At 49.5% G+C, this 15,989-nt stretch overlaps 5 protein-coding genes across 5 annotated transcripts; 3 read left to right on the forward strand and 2 right to left on the reverse strand.

Moving 5' to 3' along the window:
* Positions 1-603: 603 nt before the first annotated feature.
* On the forward strand, positions 604-2,532 carry VTN77DRAFT_3083 (uncharacterized protein; the record flags this gene model as incomplete). The annotated part of the gene is made up of 2 exons (XM_069418994.1): positions 604-1,261; positions 1,325-2,532. The coding sequence occupies 2 exons, from the start codon at positions 604-606 to the stop codon at positions 2,530-2,532; spliced, it is 1,866 nt and encodes a 621-aa protein (XP_069278883.1).
* Positions 2,533-4,197: 1,665 nt separating this feature from the next.
* On the reverse strand, positions 4,198-6,521 carry VTN77DRAFT_3084 (uncharacterized protein; the record flags this gene model as incomplete). Its single annotated transcript, XM_069418995.1, has 5 exons — positions 4,198-4,749; positions 4,800-5,349; positions 5,414-6,046; positions 6,095-6,420; positions 6,465-6,521. The coding sequence occupies 5 exons, from the start codon at positions 6,519-6,521 to the stop codon at positions 4,198-4,200; spliced, it is 2,118 nt and encodes a 705-aa protein (XP_069278884.1).
* A 599-nt stretch (positions 6,522-7,120) lies between these two features.
* Positions 7,121-8,653, forward strand: VTN77DRAFT_3085 (uncharacterized protein; the record flags this gene model as incomplete). Its single annotated transcript, XM_069418996.1, has 1 exon — positions 7,121-8,653. One exon carries the CDS (start codon positions 7,121-7,123, stop codon positions 8,651-8,653), a length of 1,533 nt encoding a protein of 510 aa, XP_069278885.1.
* A 1,703-nt stretch (positions 8,654-10,356) lies between these two features.
* Positions 10,357-10,675, forward strand: VTN77DRAFT_3086 (uncharacterized protein; the record flags this gene model as incomplete). Its single annotated transcript, XM_069418997.1, has 2 exons — positions 10,357-10,534; positions 10,599-10,675. The coding sequence occupies 2 exons, from the start codon at positions 10,357-10,359 to the stop codon at positions 10,673-10,675; spliced, it is 255 nt and encodes an 84-aa protein (XP_069278886.1).
* A 3,593-nt stretch (positions 10,676-14,268) lies between these two features.
* On the reverse strand, positions 14,269-15,588 carry VTN77DRAFT_3087 (uncharacterized protein; the record flags this gene model as incomplete). Its single annotated transcript, XM_069418998.1, has 1 exon — positions 14,269-15,588. One exon carries the CDS (start codon positions 15,586-15,588, stop codon positions 14,269-14,271), a length of 1,320 nt encoding a protein of 439 aa, XP_069278887.1.
* Positions 15,589-15,989: the final 401 nt, after the last annotated feature.

Genomic DNA, 15,989 nt, shown 5'->3' on the forward strand with positions numbered 1-15,989 from the left:
CCACCAGGCTGTCAGGCTTCAGCTGTTGCAACAGGAGAATTTTCATGTCTGGAGTACCTAGATCAACCTGGGCTGGCCTGTTACAACTGCTTCCTTATAACCACAGGATTCGCCCCTCTTACTGCTGGACGTATCGCCCATTGGCAGGCCGATTGGTGACTAGCAGCTCGACGGTGCAGACCCGGCTCCCCCGCATACCAAATTAGTTTCGAGGCAGAGACACGACGCTGTGCGACCCTGCACCAGTGACATTGCCCCATAATGATTAGTAGAGGAGGGAACTTACTCCGGAGTGACCTTAGTGACCTTCAACCGCCGGAGAGGCCTGCACCCGGCCGGCTCGTGCGTCGAGCCTAACAGGCACGATCTACTAGAACTGTCTAAGAGCACTACAAAAGTGTTCAACCACCCCCGGCCGGGCTGGACGCTAACGAGAACGACTCCTCTGTCTGCTTTCACTTCCCCGCCTGACACGCAGTAGTGAGCGGGCAGCAGCAGGCACCGGCCACCCCCGACAGCTCTTGCTTTTCTTTTATCCCATCCCATCCATCGTTACAGACAGAGTACTGTCTTCAAATCTTCCTGCTTCATGCTGGGAGATCGATGTTGTCCATGCAGAACCAGCCTGCGTCGGTGCCAACTGCGCCTTCCGCGTTGGACGGTCCGTTCCGATTGAACTCGCCTGTTGCCTCGTCGCTGGCCTTCAACTCCGTCGCCGTCGAATCGCCCTCGTCCTCCGACGACACGCAATCCCACAGCCTCACGACAGAGGATGCCCCCGAGGATCTGCCTCTCTGGTCCCCGAACACCTCTCTCGCGACCACCAACGCTGCCGCCAGAATGCGACGCCAGTCCGAGCCCACTCCGGCATCGTCAGCAACCGCGACATTTAGCTTTACCCTGCTTACCGCGAACGAGACGGAGACCGTCATCCCCAAGATCGAGGAGATCGAGGAGGAGGGGGAGGGGCTAGTGCCGGCCAAGGCGGTGGACGAGGAGAACCCCGCGGCCACCTCCGGAATTCCCGTCGCCCTTCCACGGAAACGCGGCCGCCCGCGCAAACACCCGCTGCCCGCCCCCGGAGGCCAAGTCAAGGTCGCCAAGGGCCGCTCGAAGACCGGATGCATCACCTGTCGCCGGAGGAAGAAGAAATGCGACGAAACCAAGCCCTCCTGTCTGAATTGCCAGAAGAATGCCGTCGTGTGCGAAGGCTATCCGCCCAAGGAGATCTGGAAGAGCGGCAAGCAGAAGATGGAAGATGGTAGGCATCTTACCTGTTTTGTTTCGCTGGGAAGAATCTGTATTAATAATGGTCGTGTCTCAGCGGTCCGGAGAAACTCGTTGACAGCTTTGCCCCGGGGGCTGCCATTCCTGATCGATGGCATCGAAACCGACATCGATCGACGATTCCTCGACCACTTCGTTTACGACTTCAGTCGCGTATTGACGCTAATCAACGACGACTCCAACCCCTTCAAGGAGATCCTCCTGCCCATGGCGACCCAGCACCGCGGCCTGATGCACTCGCTGATGTGCCTGTCGGGGTCGCATCTGTCCGCCCGCGACCCGGAACCGCGGCTAAAAGAACGGAAACATTACCACTTTGATCGCGCGATCACGGATCTGAGAGAGAGCATCAACGCGGCAACCGCTGCTGCATCGTCCGGGAGTAGCGAAGAGCCGCAGCTGCTGATTGACGATCCCATCATCGCGTCGACGTTGGCCCTGTGTCTCAACACCATCTGCGAGGGAGAGACCAGCGGGGAATATCGGTCGCACATGGATGCCGCTCGGTACCTGCTCGTCACGCAACGGCCGCGCAATGAGAAATTCCGACAGTTCATTATCGAATTCTTCCAGTACCACGACGTCTCCAACTCGATCACCTCGCTCGATCGCCGGCCGCTCGACCTGACGGGGGACCTGCGCCTGCCAGACTTTGTTCCCCACGCGCAGGCCGGGGCGCTGCTGGGGATCTTTGACGGTCTTTTCAACTATATCTCTGCCATCACGAAACTGCGGGATCGGATCCGACAACGATATAACGAGGGGTATGAGCCGGCCGTCGATTACCAGACCTTGAGCGAGGCCGTCACGATCGACTCGGCCCTGCGAAGCTGGGAGCCGGCCTATCCGCCCGAAACGTCCAACTGGTTCGCAGCGCAGCTGTACCGGCAGTCGACATGGGTGTACCTGTATCGAACAATCCGGCCGTCGCGTCCCAGCGAGAAGATCTCTCAGGTGGTGGACGACGCGCTGAAGTATCTGGACATGCTGCCGCTCGACGCGGGGGCGTACAGCGTCATGCTGATGCCACTGTTCCTGCTGGGCTGTTCCGCCTTTGAGCAGCGGCAGCGGGAGCGCATCAAGAAGGGCTTCGACGCGCTGCAGGCGTATTCGAACCTGCGCAACATCGAGCCGGCGCTGCGGGTAGTCGAACGGGTGTGGGAGGTGATGGATACGAAGATGGAAGACAGCTGGGATTGGGAGAAGATCATCAGCGAGATGAACATGGACTTTTTGATTACGTAGGAGCGGACGGGCGTGATGGGACATGGTTATACCGATTCCATCTTTTTTTTCTTGTTTCATTATATATCACCTTTTGGAGATATCTATCGGCATGGGCGTTTTTTTTTCTTTGGCGGGCATGGATCTGTGACATCCAACAGGGATGCTTGGTGGTCAAAAAGCATTTGGGAATGGCTCGTCGGGTCGTCTGGTTTTGAGCGGATTTGTTGATACCTAGCTGGCGAAGGAGGTGCAGGGCGTCTGTTTGCATTGCATTGCATTGCGATCTTGTTTTTCCTCCAGGGTTTGTTTGAGGAAAGCTCCAAACACAAATCAAAAAAAGAAAAACGGCAGTCGGTGGTGGGAACGCCTGTTTTTTTTTTTTTCGCGCTTTCCTTCTCGTGTACATTTTCCCCCCTTCTCCTTCCCTCTCCTCCTCTCCTTTTTTTCCCCCATTGATTGCCCTGTATCTCTGATATGATTATTGCATTGCCACCAGCTCACCAGCTGGAACATGGGCATCCATCCATTAGGCATTAGGCGCACTGCCGGAGAAATCAATCGGAGCGAGCGGTGGTCGGGTCCTGTTGGTTGGTTCGTGTTATGTTATTTATTACTGTCCCACGATGCATATCCTTTATTTAGCGAGATTTGATGAAGATGAAGTCAAATGCAGCGATGTATGTACTGTATATATGCATGTAATATTTTATATTGTGCTGTATTGTATGTACATAATGTAGTGTACTGTAGTATATATCAGATGATTTATTATTACTACCAGTATGAAGCAGCCAGGCAGACAGACAGGCAACCAAGTAAATAGACTGCAAGCAAGCCAGCGACGATGAGTTAGTCACAGAAGAATTGCATATGTCGTGTACTACCTAGGTACTTACTGTATGCATTTGCCGGCTAAGAATATAACCGTCCTTGTAGCCGATATCAATATTGATTTGATTTGATTTGGTTTGATACTCGGCAGGGTAAGGGGATAAACTTAGATTCCACACACGAGTCATGACCTGTGCAACAATCAATCAGGGCTTGCCGAGTGCAAGTTGAAGCAACTTGATTTTGTTTATGATTGTACTGTAAATACACTATAGTATGATCTCTTTACCGCACTTACTCCAGTCCTTACTATATTAGGTAGGTAGGTACATACATACATTGTTCGTAAATGAGATTAACCTATGCAGGGCGCGTTATCTAGCAGGTACGTACATACGTATGTTTGTACATACATGTACAGTACAGTACATACGTACTGAGACTGTGATAGCGAGGTAGGTAGTGTAGTGTAGTGTAGTAGCTGGTTGCTTGGTTGGCTGGCTGGCTGCTTGATTCGTGATTGTACTGCAGTAAGAATAAGCTGTATTATACTCTGTATCATCATCTTCTTCTTCTTCTCGTGGCGTTTGGGAAGCGTCATGGTCAGGACAAGGTTTAGCACGCTGCAGTCAAGTCTTATATTATATATAATATATAAGGAATCTAGATATATGTATATCGGTTGGCACTTCGAAGTCGAGGTTGAAAAGGTACTGTATGTACAGTAGTATGTACAGTACATAGTCAAAGAAGGAAGGAAGCAATAATGGCATGACTACGTCTTCATTCAGAAATTTCATGTCGTGGAAACAAGCTTGCTTCGATGTAAAATAAAACTGCCGCATGCTGGAATTAATTCCAGAGCAATCCGTTTACATTGCCATTATTCTGATCAACACCAACACCAACATCAACATCGAATGATGGACCCCACGCATCCCACCATTGCCAGTACTGATGCTGAGGATCGTCGGATTCGAAATTGGAAAAGAAGTCCAGACTCTCCGGTTCGTCCTGTAACGCGGCAGGATCGTGCCAGAGGAAAGCGGGACTCATGCTCATACTTGTCAATTGGTCTATAGTCTGCCCGTTGATGGAAGCTTCATCGTGTTGAAGCTTTTCTGGTTTGTCTGGAATTGCATCGTCTACCGAGCTTGCATTTCCCTTCCCTGAGGGTTCAGATTCGGGTTCGGGTTCTTTCCCGCCAGCAGCAGCAGCAACCACCGGACTGTCATCGGCGAAACTGGCCTGTCGCACCAAGCTATGGATAGAAAGCATCTGGCGGATTCGCGCCGCGTGGGACAGGGGCGCCGGTTCATTATCCGTCAGACGCTCCGTGTCCGAGTCATCGCGCAGCGTTTCTGCATCTGCAAAGTGCGAGAGCATCTCCTCGATGCTTTCCCGCTGCACTGTCTGTCAGAGACATCACGAAACCCATCCATGGACATACTTACAATAACTCGAGTCCCAGCAGACGACCCAAATAGCCTCGTAACGACCTGCAGGCATTTCATCGCGCATCGAAGCCCCGTCTCAGCGGTCAGCGGAACCTTTCCAATCTTATTGCGGAAGCAATATAAGATGATCCGTGTGCAGTGATAGGCACAGATTGCGAGGTCGCCGTCCATCAACGGCAGTTCCTGATCCAGTTGCAACACCAGCGAAAAGATCTCCGTCATCGACACCGCATGACTCAGGCATTTGTCTGTTGCACTGACCACGAACTCCTGGCCCATCTTCTTCAGCGACGATTCCGGAAGCGCCTCCTTGTACCCCGCCAGGAAGAACCGGAAGATATCGCAGTGCGCCTGGTGCCAGGATGTGTGCACGAGCAGATACCGCGCGAGCCATGGAGTCGATGCGTACCGTTGCAGGTTTTCCGCACAGAAAGACGCCGATGCCGGCAGCTCGGTTTGGAATTCGTGGAGCCTCTGTTCGAAGGCCTGAATCGACTCTCGAAAAATCCCGGGCGCCTCCGGTTCCCAAAGGACTTTTTTCGTGTATCTCGGATGTCAGTGTTAGTGATGGATTGTTAAGTATGGATGTGTAGTGTACAAGCAAGACATACTTTAGAATATCTCTTCGGATTGCCGTGATTCGTACACAGAAAGCCAATAGATCGGGACACGGATCATGGCGATCTGTTTCGAGATTCGCCGCTGGGCCAAACTCCTCCTCGCTCGACGGCAGATCAAGGTGAACCGTCTCTGGCGAGCAGAGAGTGAATTCATTCAGACCACCCGCCCAGATGCCATCGAGAAGAAAAACGGACCACATCAACCGCCGACGACATTCTTGGGCCAGAAATTCCAACCGCGGGCGGTTATAATTCAGCCGGAGCGCGAACGCAGCCCGGGAGGCAAGCGCGGTCAACATAAACGCTTTCGACAGCTTCATCGATTCCAGGCGCTGCCGGATAACGAGAAGAAGAGCCTGCAGCTTGAAGATGGATGGGCAGTGGAGCTGGCTCAGAATGAGGCTTTCCGCTGCGTCGGTCAATGCCTCACTTCTCTCCCGCTCGCCGTGCAGCTGGGCGCCGACGCCACAGATGGCCAGGACGAGGGCTGGATCGGCGGTTCCGCCATGTATCTGTCGGGTCAGTGTCTGTTTGTGGAGAAAAGAATACAGTGGCAAGGGATAGATTCGAGAGAAGTAGTCTTCTATGGCGGCCGTGATCTGCCGAAAGCTCGGTAATTCAACCCTGACGATGCTGTTAGCCTATAATGATCCCCGAACTGAAGTAACTCACCTCTCCTTGAGGAGATTCGGAGTCCTATTATCTGAAGACTTTGGACGAGCCGAGATCGAGCCAGAGGACTCGCGATGAGGCGATTGGGGACCATTCGATTCCCTCTGTGGAGCACAGGCATAAGTGCACTGACTCCCCCGAGAAAGACAGCGTTTGCAAACTGGCTGTTCGCCGGAGCAGCGAGTCTTGTGTGCCCGACAGGCTGTACACGCGAGGCTGACCCGACGCCGTTCGTGGAATACCCCGTGGAAATCACGACTGAACGAGCAGTGAAAACCAAACCGGTCGCAGTTCCGACAGGTATCGTGTCGCCCGTCACAGCGGACCTGTCAGACATTAGTCGTGCTCGCAAGATGGGGAGTCTGCCTGCCTTGCGATGACGGCACTGTGCGCAGGTGTTGATGGACGCGCGTGCTCTGGTAGGCATGATGTATAATTGCAGTCAAGTAAGTATAATCACTCAACTAGCTGATATTCACATTCGACTATCTCTGACGTCTCTGATGGCTTCAATGGTCTTCCATCCAGCAAGGCTACTACACGCTAAAGTCTTGTCCAGTACAGTTTTAGCGCTTTTGTCGTCACCCCGCTTTCGACTCCGGAAGAAACTAAAATTGATGGAGAAATCCTCAGTTCAATCAGCAGTATCCTGCCATTGGATTGGATTGAAGAGGAGAGAGAAAGAGAATAATGTAGATGAGTTGAATCGGATGTCGTCGATTTGTCGAATCAGAAGCGCGCTTCCCCGACTGCCGATGGAGCTAAATCAGTCCGACATCCGAGTGCCTTCAAGTCTCTTCTACCTACCCAGCTAGGTAGGTTATTATCATTGATCTTGTCATCGAGTGGATGATGGAAAGCCGGAGTCTGCTTACCATGGCGTGCTTCTGCCGTCCGACGTCGGCGTTCTCTGCTTTAAATACGGACGCTGAACTGGCAGTTTCGAAAGAAACTTGCTCACATGGATGTACGGCACAGTACATAATTCTCAGGACGTGAATACAGAAGTATATCTACTCAATCACCATGGCTCGACCGAATATCCTCTTCATCATGGCCGATGACCATGCCTCCAAGGCCATCAGCTGCTACGGCGCCGGCATCAACTCGACCCCCAACCTGGATCGCCTCGCGCACGAAGGCATGAAATTCAATCACTGCTACGTGACCAACTCGATCTGCACACCCTCGCGCGCTGCCATCCTCACCGGCACGCACAACCATGTCAACGGGGTCATCACTCTCGACAGCAAGATCAACAAGCGTCTGCCCAACGTGGCGAAGCACCTCCGCACCGGCGGCTATCAGACCGCCATGATCGGCAAATGGCATCTGGGCGAGGGCACGCCGCATGAGCCGTCCGGCTTCGATTTCTGGTCCGTTCTGCCCGGGCAGGGCGAATATCACGACCCGGTCATGATCGAAATGGGCGTCGAGAGCGTCCAACCGGGCTATGCAACCGATATCATCACCGACAAGAGCATCCGCTGGATCCGAGAGCGGCAGAAAGACAAGCCTTTCTTTCTGATGTGTCACCATAAGGCTCCGCATCGCTCGTGGGAGTGTCATGAACGCCACAAGCACCTGTACCGAGACCCTGTTCGTCTACCCGACACGTTCACGGACGAATACAAGAACCGAGCCCGTGCGGCCAAGGTCGCGAAGATGCGTGTGGCGGACGATCTGACGTATGGGGATCTCGGCCTCGTCCAGCCTGAAGGCGGTGCCAGTGTGGGCGAAAAATTGATTAACGCGAGCTCGTGCACCGAGCGCAAGATCCCCAATCCAGACGACGTGACGAAGCTCAAACTGATCGACAAGGAAGATGGGACCGTCTTCACGTTTGAGAGTCGCGAGCAACTGGCCGAATTCAAGTTTCAGCGGTACATCTCGCGCTATCTCCGGACCATCCAGAGCATCGATGACAATGTCGGTCGCCTCTTGGATTTCCTCGACGAGGAAGGGCTTGCAGACAATACCGTGGTCATCTATACTTCCGATCAGGGCTTTTTCCTCGGCGAGCATGGCTGGTTTGACAAACGGTTCATGTACGAGGAATCGTTCCAGATGCCGTTTCTGATCCGCTACCCGAAGGAGATCAAGCCGGGCAGTGTGTGCGACGACATCATCTGCAACGTCGATTTTGCGCCAACATTTCTCGACTTTGCGAATCTCCGCCAGCCGTCCTACATGCAAGGCGTTTCCTTCCGGTGCCTGCTCCAGGGGAAGAAACCCGATGACTGGCAGCAGGTAGCCTATCATCGGTACTGGATGCACCGAGACCCGATCCACGAGGCATACGCACACTACGGCGTGCGGAACCAGCGGTACAAGCTGATCTACTGGTACAACGAGGACTTTGGCATCGAGGGGACGCGCGAGGGCGGGCAGGAGAAGGAGTGGGAGCTGTTCGACTGCGAAAAGGATCCGCTGGAGCTGTTCAACTGCTACCATGACCCGGAGTACAAGGATGTCGTGCTGACGATGACGAAGTTGCTGGAGGAGAAGATGGCTGAGATTGGGGATGAGCCGGTGCATCCACCAGTGCGGCTGGATTAGCAACATCTAAGGGGGCTAGACTTACAACTTCTAGTGTATAGGTACGATAAAGGAGAATGCTTAAGTAATAATTGATACTCATAAAAAGTAGTCAAGGAAGGCAGCCTGCCAAGAGGTATAGTTATAAGGGACTTCCTGATATTGCAAACCATAAACTATTATACTTGAAGTTAACCACTTATCTTGGTGTTTTATCGATCTGATATTTATTACATTTAGAATTCAGACTCGTGTAAATACACATCTAATACTGTCTAGAACTGTATTATATTATATTTTTTTTTAGGACATTTATTGGCTCAAATCCAGTACAGAAACAAAGTCAGGGAAAGCAGTCCATCTCAGCTCGATTTATATCTGTCTTGATTAAATCAAGATAGCTGCTACGGGATACAGAACCCGTCGTAGATCAAGTACCTGGACAACTATGACAGCAGCAGACCTAGCTGGTAGCAATGTATGTCTCTAGAGGTGTGCCATCATGCCTCAGGCAAATCTCAAGATAATATTAATCCGTCAGCACAGCCTCAGGCTGGATTTACTCAATTCTTGCCACCAAGGTGTCAACAAAGATAATAAGATGACTAAATTTTTGACTAGAACTAGAACTCCTAGTATTTTTAAAATAAAGAAATAGTGATTATTGGAAAAGATCATGAAGTTCAGAAAATAGGGTAATCTTTAAGCCTGAAAAATTCATATAGCTAATCAGCTTCTATCTCCTTCCTTTATCTTAGGTGTTTGCTTGGTTTAATAGGTAAGATCATTATAGCCTACCCCTAGGTATTAATATAATATATTCTAACTTACTTCTATCCTAGATTTAAGTCAGGGAAATAGTTATCTTAGCTCTATTTATATCTATCTTGATTAAAATTAAGATAGCCATTATAAGATATAGTTTAGATAATACTAATCTGTAAGCATAACCTCGGATTTATTTGGTTCTTGCGGCTAAGGCATGCCATTATGCTAGCTAGTCTCGTTCAGTCATGCTGCATGTACTATAGATCTTTTTACGGCAGGAAGGTACATGTTGTTAGCTGCGGACTCTAGAAATAATAAAATAATATCACTGGATAGGAAAGGAAACTCTCCACCTTATTATGAGCTGAAGCAGCAATTGGCCAATGGCCATGCGGCATGCCTCCGTCTGCGCCTCATTCGGCTGCCCACTAACATGTTATCAACATGCCTCAGCCTTGTGATATTTGACTATATCAAGTCTTCGATCGCCCTTTGATTCTGCTCAGCCTGCACCAGTTTCCTTCAACTCATCAGAGTCGTCCTTCTCTAGAGCATTCTCTCCTCTCCCCACAACCGTTGCCTTGAAGGCGCCTGGTTGAGGGGGATATCAGAAAAGAAGAAAGAAAAAGAATATCTTCTTTTTGTTTGCTAAAGCTGCCACCGCGCGAAGGCTGCTTGTTGCCTTCGCGCACCCCCCATTCCGAGCGGTTGTGGGGTCCATCGTTTAGACGACGACCAAGGCTGTCTTCTCCTCCGTGAATATGTCGACCCTTTTGAGGTCGAATATGAATTGAACCCCGTCATTTGGTCCAAGTTTAAGTCTACCACGCTCTCTCACAGTCGAGCAGACACAAGCTCCGCGCCTTTGAGTCCGCCAGCCGATACATCGGAAAGGCAGCATCCTGACGCCCTTCCAGCGTTGTGTCGGTCTTCATCGCATTCAGTACTGTCTCAGCATGAGCCACAAAATCCATATCCCAGCCCACCGGAAACGACACCTCAAGAGCTTCAGAACCCACCCAGCTTGCTCGATCAACCAGGGGCCTGCTCCGGCAAGCTTGAGCATCCTCCCGTTAAGAAAACGCATCGCTGCCCGGACTGCAATGAAGAGTTTGAAAAAGCCTATCTGCTCAAGTGAGTGACTCAGATCTCTTTCTTCCATTCTTGAATGCGTGCCTACTGACCCCTGTCTCATTAGCAAACACTACAACCGAAGACACAACAAGCGATTCAAATGCACCGTTCCGGGCTGTCAGCAAGAACCATTCGGCCTGAAGGCGGATCTGGATCGGCATCAAAGGAGCCGCCATGCGGACCTGTTTCGTCCTTCGCTCTGCTCGTTAACGTTTCCATGTCCTTTCCCCGACTGTGTAAGACGATACACGCGCGAAGATAATCTGAGACGACATATTCGACTGAGTCATCGATCTGAGAGTTGAATCAATCATCCCAGGACATATGACATAGGACATAGTAACCCAATAAAACTTAGGACAGGCAGGTGTCGGTGACATCAAAGAAGGTATGAAATTACGTACCTTCTGGGTTCCTTTCTGCTTATGGATCCCTTCTTTTTTCTTTTCTGATTTGTTTCTGGTTTGCAACTGTCGCATTATGTACATGCACTATCTATCTGCCTGCCTGCCTGTCCTAAGTTTACAGGGTTCGATTTAAGACAACCTTTGTTGCATTCCAGTCAAAACTGTGGCTCCTTTATCCCCCCTTTTTTTTTCCTTTCCGTTTATTTTGGCGTTTCGGCGTTTTCGGGCATATAGTATTCGCCCGTTCATTTGTGGAGGGAGCACATACTACATACATTGTGGTCAGATGTTTATGACTACGTCTATGCTCTTATGGATGTTTTGATTTAATTTTTTTTCCAGGACAGGTTGTCCTTGCAATCAGCCTGATTTTTATTTAGTCTTTTGTTTTTAGATTTTTATTCTCATGATTCTCAAATTGATTGATTGATTGATTGATTGTTTGTTTGTTTTCTTATATAGAAAGTCCTTGTTCGTTTTGTCAAGCTAGTATGTACTGTACATGTACTGTACCTAGGTAGGAGTGAGTTCTATTATCCTGGTTCTTAGTTCTCAGTCAGTTAGTCAAAGACTCGAAAATGGATTATGTATCTTTTATTGTTGTCTCTATTTTCAAAATTACTTTTCCTTTTTTTTTTCTTTTGACCATTCAAGGCTATTCATTCAGGGAGAAAGTTTTCTTGATATAGCATAGCAGCAGGAATACAATACAATATAGTAATTCAGACCTAGCCACCAAGGTTAACCATCTTTAAAGAAACATTACGTAAGTCATAAATATTGCATAGGTGGCAGGTTATATAGAGAAGGGAGAATCTAAAGATCTATCCCTAGATGCTATTTATTACTGTCCGAGTCTCCAAGCTATTTATTACCGTCTGAGTCTTCAAGTGACGTAGATTGGCTCTCCCAAGGCCTGTTTTGACGTGAATGTAGTGTAGAGAGCCTAGTATAGAGAATATAGTATATAGTATCTACGGAGTATTTGGGGAATATTCTCACCTCTATCTCAAGAACAAGACCTAGTTCATTAATTACGTCTTAGCCGACCCAGTCAAAGGAATCACCCACAACTACCTACCTACCTAGGTATGGAGTGGTAGGTAGAAACCCACCTAGCTACAATAGCCTACTACTACGTATGTAATTGCATGGGATTGTATGTTAGGTAGTAAAGTCCCTTATTCTACGCTGGTAGGATTGATTCTCTTGCAACTCGGTATGTACTCAGTACTCTCATATACAGTGCTACTCTTCCCAATATCACAGTATGTGTCTATCGTCTATCGTAGATCGTATATCCCAGGTACAAACAGCATCACATTTTCCCCCTATGGAAATCCACCTAGGTAGGGTTTCGATCGACCATTCCTCTTTTTGTGTGCGTTCTGTTTTTTTTTTTATATCCCCCGCCCCCGCGCGCCTCCAGGTTCGGTTCTGTAACTTTTTTCTACCCCCCATCCCATCCCATCATGGATTGATGACCAAGGCAAGGCGTTTGTTTCCAAACTCCTAGCTAGCTAGATAGGTAGGTAGCTAGCTCGCGATCTTCCCATCCTCCTGTTGGTACAGTACCTAGTACCTGCTACACTACTGGTATGTACTGTACAGAACTATATACATCTGCATACGACATACCTACCTAGGAAAGAATCTACCTAATTACCTACCTACCTCGGTTAGGCACATGTGCATGTACATACGTACAGTAGTAGGTATGTACCTAATGAAAAATCCTTTTGGGGGCCAAAAAAAAACTACCTACGTATCTAACCTATCTAATCTAAATATTAAACTAAACGATGAAGTTTAAAATAATGAAAACTTAAGCTTAATATGCACTGTCGCTAGACTTAAAAAAGGGCTTGTTTTACCTTTCTTTTCCCCACCGGCCGCCCGGTGCTACATACATACAATAAATACAACTTTAAGCCTACAAAACTATGTATGTATGTACAGATACAAAAAGATTACTGAGGTGGGTAGGTACAGTACATACTTAAAGGAGTAAGTACTCTGTACCCCTACCTATATAGGATTGTATGGTAGCTGATGTTATATTATTTGGTATTATTTCTCTAATAATAGATGAACGATGAATGAGTGAATGGACAAATAAATGTAAATTGGGAGAAACAAAAGTAAAAAGAAAAAAAAAAGGGAAAAAGGGGGGGAAAAAGAAAGAAAAGAAAGAAACAGAAACAAGCATAACTTTCGACACATGTTGCTCCCATGGTCACCCTGCTGTGCCTGCTCTGCTCTTCTCCAGGAACTACCCTACCTACCTACCTACCTAGATAGGCTACTTACTACTACTGGAGCAGGGTAAGTTCACTCACACACACTCACTCACATGCTGTAGTAGTGTCCATGTCAGACATTTATTTTTTTTCTTTCTTTATTTTTTTGTCAGTGCGTCTATCTGCTCTGCTCTGCTCTGCTCTTCCAGAATGGAGTTAGTTAACTGCCGAACAAACATAATATAATATACTAACTAGACCATATATACATACCTAGATAGATAGATAGATATAGATAGATATGCTAGATCGATATATATATATATATATATATATATATATCTCCGTCTCTGTCTTTGTACCTATCTATCTATACTCCCATACTATACTAGTAGGTATAAATAAATATTGAGCAAGTTCGGGATTATTGCTGTTAGTCAGTCTGTCTGTCTGTCAGTCTGCAACTGACTGTATCGAGGTGATAATAATAGCTATAGCTACCTACCTCTCTCCTTCCTACCTACCTAGTATGTATGTACTCTGTACAGAACACAGATAGGATTGATTGATTAGATATAGGTTTAAGACCGTTAGATACAGAAGGTACAGGTACAAGTACTGAGGTTTGGTATAAAAATAGACAAAAGGCAAGAAAGGCCGGTTTAGTTTAGTTACGATCTGCTAAGAATCCTCCTTACCAAGAATTAGGCACTGAACTAGTCCGTATTACTCTTACTGCTACTCCTACGTACTACTACACTTTCACAGTACACTGTGCAAAGGTCAACGTTCAAGTTCTCCCAGCCTAACTACTCCATGCTAAAATGCAAATAATAGCAATACACACCGCAGAAGCAAAGATTACAATAGCTAACGCAGCAGCATCCATCTCAACCCAGTCCCGATGCCATGTATGAACCAGACCATAAACATACAACCATAAACCCGCCGCCCATGCTGTAGTAGAAAACAAATCGATCGCCCGCTCATTCAACGCCAGCCCCAAAGTCACAACACAACAAGAAAATGCGCGATAGCTTTTTCAGAATCTGGTATCAAATATCGTCATCAAGAATAAACAAGCAGCTCACGCCGTGAACACGCGGTCCAACTGCCGCAGCGCCCGCATGTCTTCTCCGACAAACCCAATCTTCTCGCTCGGAATGTCCTTCGGCCCATCCGTATGTCGAATGCTGTTGGGACTGCCGGACAAGGGCGTCGTGATCGGTTTCGAATAAGGCGGTACCGACGTCCCATTCATCAGCGCGCCGATACTGGGCACAGTCGTCCCTGAACTAGCCGCGTCATGTCCATTCGCCGACGTCGTGGGAGGCGGCAGATGTGTTTGATTAGGGGTCAACGGCGCTAGGGACGGTCGGGGTTCATTGTTCTGCCCCGGCTGCGATTGAGACGGCGGAGACATCAGACGCGGATCGATTTGGGGCACATGAGAATTCATCGTGGCGCTGTGACCTGGCGAATTGACCCGCTGCTGCTGCTGCTGCTGCTGCTGCGCTTGCGATTGCGGGTGCGGCGAACGGCTGCTGGCATACGTAGAATGATGACTCGGGGCAGCTGAGCTGGTCTGAGGCGGAGGGGGTCGTTCGGGAGGAGCCGGCAAAGCCGCTTGGGCTGGTGGCGCTGGTAGCGCTGGCGGCTGGTGGTGACCATAGGGAGCCGTCGCAACCGAGAGAGGAGGAAGGTAGCTGGCACTGTACGGAATCGTCGCGGTGGGCGGAGTGGCCAAGGGAGTCGGAGGCCACGTATAGAGAGGCGAATACCCCCGAGGATTTGGCGGATATGGATGAGGCGACAACGAAAACGTCGCGCCGGCCATGGGTCCCCGCGTCACCACAGGGAGGTTCTGCTGGTCATTGACGGTCGATTCGGGATACAAGCCCTTTTGCGGACGGATATGTCGCAGGGCCGGGTCGGTGGACGGCTGCTGGAGGTTCGGGGCGGTGGGATGTGAGCGGGCGTAGTAACTGATCAGATGGAGGTGCTGTCCTGTGGACGTGGTGATGCTGAAGGACTGTTTCATGAGCCCGTCCGGTTTGTAGCGGTATCCATCCGGAGCATCATCACCCCCGTCATTGCGATCATCATCGCTGCCGCCCCGGCTGTCGGGCGTCTTCCCGGCTCGTGAGACGCCTCCACGTTTGCCCTCCATCTCGCGGTAGGTCAAGAAGCTGCCGGAAACCCTGCTGGCACTCCAGGACTTGCCATCAGTCCATCTTCGCATGCCCGCCTCTCGTTCATCCCACACAAACACCGAGCCCGACTTGATGGCCTGCCGCTCTTTTTCCGATAACCGTCTTTGGACGCGAGGGAGTAGGCCGAGACGACATGCTTCGAATAGGATGATTGCGTCCGCAGGAGTGCGGACAAGGCCGTAGTACGTCTCCATCCGTAGGGTTATGAGAGCAGTCGGAAAGTAGGGAAAGGGGGAGAAAGGAGGATGGAGGAGGGGCGAGACGAAACGTGGGGTTTTTGTAATGAGCCTCTCAATGGCGGTGAAATTCACTAATGCACACTTCTGACACCTGTCAGCATGCTTTGTTTCTTGCATAAGATGACTAAGATAAGAGCTGTACCCAGAATGTTGGTGAGAGGTGAGATGTGCAACCAGACAAGGGGGATTGCTGGATGGCTGGGATGGCTGAAGGAGAGTCGTGGTCAGGAGAATTCCAGAGAACACAGCAAGAGAGCAAGCAGAAGAGAAAGCAGAAGAAAGAAAGAAGAAGCAGAGACAGGCTGACTATTATCAGATCGGCACCGTGCATCCCATGTGGGCAAGAGACAGGGGGG

The sequence above is a fragment of the Rasamsonia byssochlamydoides genome (assembly GCF_041956645.1).
Source record: "Rasamsonia byssochlamydoides strain NRRL 3658 unplaced genomic scaffold VTN77scaffold_21, whole genome shotgun sequence".
Classification (NCBI taxonomy): domain Eukaryota; kingdom Fungi; phylum Ascomycota; class Eurotiomycetes; order Eurotiales; family Trichocomaceae; genus Rasamsonia; species Rasamsonia byssochlamydoides.